This window comes from Mus caroli, chromosome 5 (assembly GCF_900094665.2).
Source record: "Mus caroli chromosome 5, CAROLI_EIJ_v1.1, whole genome shotgun sequence".
In the NCBI taxonomy this organism is placed as follows: Eukaryota; Metazoa; Chordata; class Mammalia; order Rodentia; family Muridae; genus Mus; species Mus caroli.
Window position 1 is genome coordinate 18384810 of NC_034574.1, and position 11713 is coordinate 18396522.

At 37.9% G+C, this 11713-nt stretch overlaps 1 protein-coding gene across 4 annotated transcripts in view; it reads left to right on the plus strand.

The window, feature by feature from the left end:
* Kmt2e (lysine methyltransferase 2E) overlaps nucleotides 1-11713 on the plus strand; it is a 68173-nt gene that overhangs the window by 20721 nt on the left and 35739 nt on the right. For all 4 annotated transcript variants that reach the window (XM_029477081.1, XM_021161961.2, XM_029477082.1 and 1 more), the window contains 3 exons: nucleotides 7101-7215; nucleotides 8806-9035; nucleotides 11112-11192. In XM_029477081.1, coding sequence (XP_029332941.1) covers nucleotides 7101-7215; nucleotides 8806-9035; nucleotides 11112-11192 — 426 coding nt within the window. The remainder of the gene's footprint in view (nucleotides 1-7100; nucleotides 7216-8805; nucleotides 9036-11111; nucleotides 11193-11713) is intronic.

The window sequence follows — 11713 nt, forward strand, 5'->3', positions numbered from 1 at the left end:
AAGGGAAGTGCTCCTGGAGCTAGAAAGTAGGAAGAATTACTATTACTTAATTTTTTTTCTCTGCAGCTTGTTAGAAATTGTAACAAGCTGTTAGGTTTTTGTTTTGTTTTAATGAAATGAGCAGTTAAAAAAAGATGGCGTGTGTGATTTAGTAATGAATTACTGGGCTGGAGAGACGGCTTAGCAGTTAGCAAGCACACTCTTTTCTTGCAGAAAACCTGAGTTTGGTCCCCAGTACCCACACCAGTGGCTCACAGCTGCTCACAGACACATACATACATAAATAAAAATAATAAAAATCAATTGTATTTAAAAAGAAAATTACTCTGGAGGAGGACTCCTCATTCTGTGTTCAGTAATTCTGTCAAAACTGAATAATGTGACTAAGAACACTAAACTAAGCTAAAGAAGTTCTTTCTACCTTTTTCTGTCACTAATATACAGCTGGAAGCTCTTATAGCCAAGAATTACTTTTTTTTTTTTTAAGATTTATTTATTTATTTATTTTATGTGAAGAGGGCATTGGATCCAATTACAGATGGCTGTGAGCCACCATGTGGTTGTTGGGAATTGAACTCAGGACCTCTGGAAGAGCAGTCAATGTTCTTAACCCCTGAGCCATCTCTCCAGCCCCAAGAATTACTTTATAAGTTGTTTTCCTCATTTGCAAAAAAAGAAGTTTGAAGTCTTGGTAAACAAAACTTTTTCCAATTTTGAGACTCAAATTTCTTTGTTTTCGTTTTGCTTTGTTTTTTGTTTTTTGCTTTGTTTGTTTGCTTGCTTGCTTTGCTTTACTGTAGTATGTGACATTCTAGTGTCACTAGAGCCACCTGTTGACAGAATTCATTAATTTGTTGGTGCCTGGATATTCTGAGTTGGAATATGTATAATTTAAGATGCTAAAATGATTTGTCTACAATGAAATGTTTACAGTATATTTTATCCACTTTCCATCAGTACTTAAGTGTTTTCTGATTCTTTAAATTTTTTTCTTACATTTTCATTTACTTTGGGTGTGCAGGTGTGTGGATGCACACATGCCATGGCATTTGTATAGAGGTCCAAGAATAACGTACAGGAACTGGTTCTCTTCTGTTAGCCAACTTGAATGCAGGGGGTGGGAAAAGGGCTTGCTGATCTTCTGGAGGGTCAGGAGTGGGTCCCAGCACCCACATCAGTTGGCTTAAAAATGCTGATAAGCCTTTTACTATTAATAACTAAAGAGTACTTAACTGAAACTACTAATTCTACCTAAGTCACTATATCACTAGCTATAGTTAACATGCTAGTAAATTCTATAGGAATGGTGGGAACAGTGTAGATTAATGGGAAGAATTCTAGACTAGTTTAAGACATCTAAGCTTTTGTATTTTTCGTTATTAAATATCATGTTGGAGCTGGAAGATAGCTTAGTAATTAAGAGCACTGGCTGTTCTTTCAGAGTATACCAAACCTTGAGTACCTTCACCAATTTCTCGTCTCACAACTATAAATAACTCTAGTTCCAGGGGATCTCTTCTGGCTTCAGGTGCCAGGCATGCTCATGGTGCACAGACATACATGGAATTAAAGTATCCATACACATTTAAAACAACAACAAAACCTTCCATGTTTGTAGGACATCATTTTACACATGTGAAAATCGAGACCCAGAGTTGTTATGTAGTATGATACCTAGTGCCTGTAGTAGAAGGGTTAGAACTTGAGAGTTTGTAACACTTAGAACAGATTAATAAAGACCTGAGATGGGACTTTGGTCTTTAAATATCACCTAGGTAACAACTGAACAACACTTAAGAACAAAGAGACTGTTTTCCTGGCTGGTCTTGTCTCACTATACTCACTCCATACCACCAGGACTCAGTACCTGATCTTCATGGTAGCCTTGTGATAGCATTCTATCAGGGGTCCATTGCCACCAGTTCTAGACCAAGACAGTAATGCTACTTTCAGTCTCCAAGTCATCTAAGAGAAAGGGAGCTGCACCCTGAAACTCCTGCAGGGCCAAGTGCAAACTGGCCTTCCCACACACTGTTAGACTCTTGTAGTGCATCTTCCACAGGCCCTAATCCCCAGTCAGAGGTAAACCTGCAGGCTCAACTGTGTTAACCCTTGACTTCATGGCACTTTATTTATCTCTCATTTCTACAGTTCCTTGGTCTCTTCTGCAAATGTAGGTCTATACAAGATTCTTGGAACCTTGCATACTTTCCTTTGTATTCGCTTTCTTGACACATCCAACTGGGCTTTTTCTTTTAACAATGCCACTGTTGCATTAAATCTACTGCCTAGACTTCTCATGTCAGGGCAGGAGGGTAGGGAATGCTGTGGGTTGACTCTAAGGCCTCACTTATGCGAAGCATGTCATTTGTCACTGATTATCAACCCCAGCCCTATATGGCTTGGTCATGTGGCAGAATTCTCTACCTTTGTCTTTATTTTCTATTATCATAAAAATAAGTGTATTTTTTAAAATCTGCCTTTAGGTGTACAGTTTCAAGTGTCATTAAGTGCATACAGGCTATCAAGGAGCTGTCACCAATTTCTAAATGTTTTCCTCACTCTAAACAAAAACTTCATTAAATAATAATTTATTCCTAGCACCTTGCACATTGTATTTGGTTTCTGTCTCTGCCTATTCTAAGTCCCTCTTATATGCAGAATCGTAAAATGTTTATAGTTTTGTGCCTGGCTTATTTTACTAATGTGAATTTTAAAAACCATGTGTGCACGGTTATGTACTCAGGAGTGCAGCTACCCTGCAGAAGACAGAGGAGGGCATCAGGTCCCTCTTGAACCAGAGTTACTGGTGCTTTTAAGCCAACTGATGTGGGTGTTGGGAACCAAACTCTATTCTCCTGGAAGTACACNCTCTTCCCCCCCCCCCACCCGCCCCTTTCCAAATTGAATAGTTTAAAAAAATTCTTTTTAATTTTTTGAGATTATAAAATAAATCATTTGCCCTTTCCATTTCCTCTCTCTATGCCCTCCCACACACCCCTATCTCTTGCTTGCTTGAATTTATGGCCTCTTTTTGTTAATAGTTCTTTGTGTGTGTGTTAGGTATAGAAATAGAACTTACTCAGTGTATATAATGGTACTTGTATATATATTTTCAAGGCTGATCTTTTGGTATTGAATAACCAATTGATGTGCTCTTCCTTAGGGAAGACTATTTCAGCTGCTCTCAGCATTCCTTAGTTGCCTGTAGTTGTTTGTGTGGGGTTGAAGCCCTTTGGTCTTTCCTCTATCAGCTTTGGCATGTTGTTGTCTCATTCAGCTCATGTTTAAGTATTAATCTTGGTGAGACTTCATGGGTGTAGGTTCTGATAATTACTTGGAAATGCTGTCTTAGCAAACTGTGACCCTCTGGCTCTTACAGTCTTTCCTTGTACTCTCTCTCTTGGTGTCCCCCAGCCTTACCTGGGGGAGGTTTTGTAGATGTGTCCATTGCAACTGGGCTTCACAGCTGTGTGTGTGATTGCTTGTGTTTTTCTGTAATGATCTCTGTTTCTGAGAAGTTTCTTTGATGGGGGTGAAGGGTGGTATGAGGACAAATAGTTAGAATGTAGTTAGGGGTTATGCTGGGTTAGTAAAGGGGTGGTTCTACGTTCCTCTCCAAGATCTATGACTTCACTAGCCCTGTTTGTTTCAATATTTTTTTTTTTTTTTGGTACATTTACTTATTTGTTGTCATGCATCTGTAGAGGTCAAAGGACAGCTCTCAGGAATCTGTTCCTTACTCTACTTGTGGAATTGTACTCATGTTGTGAATTGTGACAAGTTTCTGTTCACGGAGCCATCTCACTAATCCTAATGCAATTTATTGATGACACATTATGCCTATGTATTATCTAGGCATTTATGTAGGCATGTAAATTAGCTGTATAAAACAGTAGCTACTATAGACACAAAATAGTTTTTTTGTTATTTTCTGAGCCCTGCTGTTACGAAAGCTTTGTAATGTTTGAAGAGATTTTAGAAGGAAATGATTATAGCAGTTTGTTACTATTAGTTTTTACTCAACTATTATTCATATGCAGGTTTAGTAAGCCTTCTTGGATTTAATAATTTTCCGATTGAACATTGAAAAGATTTCTAGTTTCATGAATGAATATTGATATAACAGACATGTTAAATCAGTGGTCTATGTAAGGAAGTGTTCTATCCTAAGGCAGTTGCTTCCTCCCTCAAACTGGTGCTCTCTGAGACGAATGATGTTTGTTAAACTTGGAAATCCTCTTGCCTTAGCCTCATGAGTACTGATCTCTTTATTTTAATTAAATGCTGTATTATAGTTAAGGACAATCATTAAAAATGTCAACCAGGAGTAAAAAAAGCACTTTCTGTTTAAGCCCAATGGCCTGAGTTCTATCCTCTGATCCCCACGGAGGAAGAAGAGAATAAAAGTCTGATCTCCATATGTGAGGTGACACTTGTACAACCTGTATAGCACACATACATAGTACACACGCAACAGAAATAAACATTTTAAAGTAATAAATGTCATTCAGTATTTTTATAACATGTTTCCTTGTTTTACAAATTGCTTTCAGTGCACCATCAAGATGACATGTATGTAACATGTATTTAACCATCAAGATGTATGTAACAGTGCTCACACCAAGCATGATGGCCTTAGTTGGATTCTTAGAATCCACATGATGGAAGGAGAGAGCTGACTCTGATTTCCGTGTGGGCACCATGTTACCAAATGTACACACATAGACACAGTAAATAAACACATTTAAAGTTATTTTAAAAACTACTTGAAGTACAAATATTCAACACAGAGATCTTCTTAAAACCTGCTTTCTTACATGGCCTTTCTTTCTTGTCACTATTGCGGTCATATTTGAATCATGATATTATTCTGAGAAGTATTTTGCTCTTGTGAAAGAAGAACTCATCTTGAACTCATCTACATTTACCTGAAAACTTGATTTTATTTCATTAGCTACTCCACATTACCAGTTTTGCCCACATTCTTCAGGAACAGTGTAATTTGATTACACACCTAAGAGTGAGTCTTCTACTTTTGCCACACTTCCTTCGCATAGCTTTAATGATGGTATTATAGATCATTGCTGTAATCCAACTTTTTTTTCCAAGTTAGGCAGGCATGGTGGTGTATGCCTGTAATCTCAGTATTTAGGAAGTGGAGGCAGGAGGTCTAGGAGTTCAAGGCTAGGCTTAGCTGCATAGTGATTTCTAGCTTGCACTACATGGGATTATTACCCATCCCCACAAAAGGAGGCCAGCATGGTAGGTCACCCTGTCATCTTTTTTTTTTTTTTTCCTGGTTTTTTGAGACAGGGTTTCTCTATATAGCCCTGGCTGTCCTGGAACTCACTTTGTAGACCAGGCTGGCCTCGAACTCAAAACATCCGCCTGCCTCTGCCTCCCGAGTGCTGGGATTAAAGGCGTGCGCCACCACACCCGGCCATTCATGTCATCTTAACAGTCAGAAACCTGAGGCAAGAGGCTCAGTGGTTAAGAGCACTGGGTTCTTCCAGAGGACCTGGGTTCAAGTCCCAATATCCACATGGTAGCTCACAACTCTCAGTAACTCCAGTCCCAGGCCATCTGCCCAACCCCTAACTCCGACACACATAAAATACAAAGAAATCACTGAAAGAAACTGGAGGCAAGTAAGTAAGCATTGCAAGAGTACGGTATGGATGTCAGCAAATATCATATATTCTTAGTTTTTAAAATGTATAGATGTATTTATAACATAAAATTAGAAAGGGATACGTGGAGTAAATGTTGACATGGTAATGGAGGAAGATTTAATGTTTTGCATTTATAAGTACTTTTCGTATTTAAATTTCATACATGAACATATTCTAATTTTGAAACTATGAAACAAATTTAACAGATACTAGTTTTCAAGTGACTACCCTGAACCTATTGGAGATTGTAATTTGCAGGATGACTCAGCAATCTCATTTTGTGCTTCTTTCTACTCATTGTGGCACACTGGGTCTTAGGACATCATCCATTTGGCACTAACTTGAGCTTATGTGAAGGTCGACTAAGAAAGTAGTAACTGTGAAAGTTGTTTTTATCCTGCTGGTCTCAGGACCAAGTTGGGGAATTAGGAAGTAGGAGAAAGATTGAAATAAAGGCACAGAAACAGACTGTCTTCTGGATTTGAAAAGGAGAGAATTGACCTTGGCTGTTCATTTACCACTACACTGATCGGTAGCCATTAGATAAAATTGGGCTGGGTTGAGGGGGTGTCGGTATGAATAAAGAAGTTGGGAAAATGGTATAGTTAAATGCAAGGGTAAGGAGCTTTCAAAGCTGCAACAGTTTGGGGTTTGCTACTCTCTGCACTATTAGCAGTTGGTTCATTACCTACACTTAACTCGTGGTAGGCCAGACCTAAACGCTACTCATTACACACAGCTGCTTGTATTTTTCAGGTGTAAATCTGGATCAATGTAGGTTCCCTTTTTCTTTAACTTACTGACATTTCCCAGAGTCTGTTCTGTTTCAGCACATTCAACACATATTATTTTGACCACTGAAATGCACACTTAACATTCAAGCCAGAGTCTGTATAGACTCTCTCTTTAGTTAGTCTTACTTAAAACCATTCTGTCACTCTGACCACCCCTTTGCATGTTTCTTACTGGGTAGATGACATAAAGCTTGGTCTCTAGTAATTTTGAGGTTTTGGGTTTTGGGGGTTTTTGTTTTGTTTTGTTTTGTTTTAGCCATATTTTACTTGTAGCCAATGCTGGTACTGAACTCTTGATTCCCCTACCTCAGCTTCCCACAGTGCTATGATTGCAGCATATGCACCATCATTCTCAGCACTGGGCACTTTCTAAACGACAGGAAACTGGAATTGAACTTGGCATTACGATATTTATCTTATTAAGTAAAACTTTGGTTAAGATACAGTCTACATAGGATGAATCGACTCACAAGCTGTGCACATACTATAAATAGGCATTGTATTTGTTTTGACAATATTTTAATATAAGCACCTGATCATTTTTAACAGATTAAGTAATTACATAAATAATTTAATAGATGAAAACAGAAAAGTGAATGGAATTCTAATTGCTGGAACTTCTTTCCCCTAGACCGGAATCCGTAGAAGCTAGCCCTGTGGTAGTTGAGAAATCCAACAGTTTTCCCCACCAGTTATACACCAGCAGCTCCCACCACTCACACAGCTACATCGGTCTGCCCTATGCGGTAAGTAAGTGTCAAAGGTTTGCTCACACGGGCTTCTGGAAAGCTGCAAGTTGAAAGGAGATGTGTGTGGTATTGTGCTTAATACTTAAAAATCATAGCTAGTTTCTATTTTCTGTGTAATTAACTATATAGTTTATACTTTAACCTAACAATGCTGTATTACAATGCAATTGTTGTATTTATGTTGGTATTTTTTAACCTCAATGAAAAGACTGGATAAGGTTACATTGTATTATTTATTATTAATTCTAAATTATGTAGTTATTTTTTCTAAAGGTTTATTTTTATCTTTTTATTTGTTTGTTTTTGTTTTTTGAGATAAGGTCTTTGTATAGCCCTGGAACTAGCTGTGTAGACCAGGATAACCTCAAACCCAAGAGATCTGTCTACTTTTGCTTCCCCAGTGCTGGGAGAGGCACACACCTGGCTGTTTTTATCATTTTTAATTATGGTGTGCGTCTGCATGTGGTTATATAGAGTATAAATGCTTAAGGAAGGCAATTGGGTTCTTAGTAGCTGGAGTTCCAGTGGTTATGTGATTCTAAGAGCATACGTTGAGTCCTCTGGAAGAGCAGCACGTGCTCCTTCCTAACTGTTGAGACGTCTCTTTGGGTCCCGCTTATTGTTATATAACTCTTTATGTTGAATATATGCATTTAACATATGTACATATGTATGATATATACATGGATGTGTGTGTGTGTGTGTGTGTATATATATATATATACACATATATATATACATATATAGGTATATGTGTGTGTGTGTGTAGCTCATTTAATCCTTAAAACAAACTCTTGTAAGGAACTTTTCATCCCTGTTTTACAGCTGAGAGTATAAAAACTTAATCCCTTAGTTTATTTCTAATTGAGGGTTCTCTAATATTTTGATTCAAAGAGTTACGGAACTGGTGGATATGTCTGTGATTACTAAGAAAGTACAGTTATGAGAGACTATTTAGATGAGAATAAAAATTACCAGAAATATAAAATCCCATATATTTTTATTTTACAGTAATTTTTATATTATATATTTTGTAGTAATTTTTTGCTATTTAACTACATTTGTCTGGGAGAATAGAGAATGTACTGTGGTTCCTGTGTAGAAGTCAAATGGGTTCTTTCCTTCCATCACGGGAGTGCAGGTATTGAACTCAGGTTGCTAGGTAGGCTCTGTGGCACACACCTTTGCCTGCTGAGCCATCTCTAGCCCAGTGTTTGCTATTCTTTAGCTTTTCTATTCCTGGGGAATTTGTTTTTTTTTTTTTTTTCCCTTTATTCTCACAACATAGACTTGCTCTCTTCTTGAAAGTGAAACTGTGAACACAGCACTGATAATGTAGTTTCCACTGTGTGTGTGTGTGGGGGGGGGGGTTGGTCATGTGATGTGAAGGTGACTTTCATCTACTAGACAGTGACATTAACTTATTACCACTGTGATTTAATTATTAGTGTTATGTCATTATTCTTAACACTATTAAGAAAAAAAATGGACCGATTTTATTTTATTAAGTATTCAAATTTTATTTAACTTGCCTAGTTTATGTCATTGAAATGTGTATTTTGTGCTGTTTTTTGTTATATTATTTAGGACCATAATTATGGTGCTCGTCCTCCTCCAACACCTCCAGCATCCCCTCCTCCATCAGGTCTCATTAGCAAAAACGAAGTAGGCATATTTACCACTCCTAATTTTGATGAAACTTCCAGTGCTACTACAATCAGCACATCTGAAGATGGAAGTTACGGTACTGATGTAACCAGGTGCATATGTGGTTTTACACATGATGACGGATACATGATCTGTTGTGACAAATGCAGGTAAATATTTCACACCATTAGTTCATGGTTCATACTTCTTAAATGCTTTGTGTTTGTTTGTTTGTTTGTTTGTTTTTGGAGGCGGGGTTTCTCTGTGTAGCCCTGGCTGTCCTGGAACTCACTTTGTAGACCAGGCTGGCCTCAAACTCAGAAATCCCGCCTGCCATTGCCTCCCGAGTGCTGGGATTAAAGGCGTGCGCCACCACGCCCGGCTCTTAAATGCTTTTAACCTTTGGTTGTTAATTTGGAAATGGTAGTAAGGTCACTTTTGAAGGAATTAATTCCTTTTTTAAGTAGGATGTCTATCAGATGCAACTTATTTTTCTTAGGAAAAAAAATCCCTTATTTAAAAGAAGCTATTTTAGAGAGCTAGAAAGGTGTCTCTGCAGTAACAAACTCATCTTGGAAAGGACCCAAGTTCAATTCCTAGCACCCACGTGGGGCAGCTCAAAACCATGTACAGTTCCAGCTCCAGGAGATCTTTAGATGTAATCCTCTTCTGGCTTCCTTCTCCCCCCTCCCCCTTCACACACACACACACACACACACACACACACACTCTTTGTGGGAGAGACTTTGTGAGAATGCAGGTGGAACAATAGGATTGCAGCTTTATAGTTAATAAGTGCATTCCCTGCGTAGGACGGGGAGCACACTGTAGAAGGCAAGGAAGCTTTACAGCTTCCCAGGACTTCCTTAGGGCAGAGCTTCAGTATCTGATTTGATGGCTTTATAAATTCATAATTGAAAGTGAGTTAAGCTGCAACTAAGAGCCAACTGTAAATTTTTTGTTTGTAAATTGTGCATTGGATCACAGATGCTTGTGAACCTCTACGTGTTGCTGGGACTTGAACTCAGGACCTCTTAACTGCTGAGCCATCTCTCCAGCCCAGTTTAGCACATTTATATTAAAAGTGACATATGGAGCTGGGAGATGACTCAGTGGCTGCCCAGACTGACAAGCTGAGTCTGTTCTCTAGGATGTACGGAGAGAGACCCAACTTCAGACAGTGTTCTCTGGCCTCCACACTTGGCATGTGCATACACAGACACTCCTAATACACAAATATTATGTTTTAAAAAGTAGATGATTATGTGTAAGAAATCGGAAGTACTATTCCCTTTTCTTTTCTTCCTTTCTTCCTTTCTTTCTTTTTTTAAAGATTTATTTATTTCATGTATGTGAGCATACTATTGCTGTCTTCAGACACACCAAAGGAGGGCATCAGATCCCATTAAAGATGGTTATGAGCCACTGTGTGCTTGCTGGAAATTGAACTCAGGACCTGTGGAAGGGTAGTCAGTGCTCTTAACTGCTGAGCCATCTCTCCAGCCTTCCTTTATCTTTTCAAGATTTCAGTTTTGAAGTTAAAATTTTCAAATTCAGTATCAGCCACTTGAACTTTTGTCAGTAACATCATACAAAGAAGTTTACCTCAGGCTTGTCTATATATTTTATTCAGAGTAGTTAAATTTAATTCCTTCCCAATGGAATGCCTTTTTTGATTCTTTGATGTATTTGGAATTGGAATTGCTATACTTCTATTTTTAAATATGAAATGTCTTTCTTTGTTATTCTTTTTGTTTCCTTAGCATTCTCTTAACACTGTATGCCACCAAAATTCTTAAATGTTAACAGAAGATATAACTCACCGTTGCTCCTGTTCCCTGCTTTCACAGAAGGAACAGTTCTCTCTGTGTGTACTGACCACCCTTTGCTCGTCTTCTCCTAGCTGATCATTGGTCAGTTGTTTCAAGGGCACACTTTCTTCCTGTTTTCCCAGATTGTTGTCAAGCTGATTATTATGTAAGGCCTTTAGTATGGATGTCTTCAGGTTTTTAATAATATTTTAAACCCTTACCTTTTGTGTATTAAATTGCATTTGCTTTAGGAATTTAGTTTATGCACTTTGTAGTTGCCCTATTTTTGCATCTCAACATTTTTCTACCTAAGGACACATCTAGTGTGTGCTAAGCTTAAATTCCTTAAATGATAATTCAATAGAATATTAAGTCATAGTTAATGGTTTCAGTGCTTTCTGCTCTTTTTGTTATATTTTGTTTTTTCTTTTTAAGTGTTTGGCAACATATTGACTGCATGGGGATTGACAGGCAGCATATTCCTGATACATACCTATGTGAACGTTGTCAGCCCCGGTAAGTTATTATACTTTATAAAACTTTGAGTTAGCTCACTAAAATTTTTTTCATCTTCTAAGCATTTGGCATTAGCATTTTCTGGCAACATCATTAGAATTTGGTATGATTGTGCAGGTTTGTAATACAAGCCATTTGAGCTGCTGAGGCAGGAGTATTGAAAAGCTCAAGGTTTGGTAAAACAGAGTAAGTTCAAGTCTAGTCGAGGTAACTTAGACCCTTCCTCAAAATAAAAGCAGAAAAAAAAAAGATGGCCTTGAGAAATGTGGTAAAGTACTTGTATAGTATCCATACTCAAGGCACTGAATTTAAACCTGAGTTCTCCAGAAAAGGGGTTTAGGGAATATGGTGATAGAATGTTTGACTAACCTGTGAGAGGCTCTGAATTTAATCCCCAGTGTTTCTCTTCTATTCCCCCTGTATGAATAATTATATATATATATACCCCCTTAGTTACATGCAGAATTTGGTGGGTTTGTTGCAGTATGTACATTCAACCCCTTCCCCCCCCCACATATATA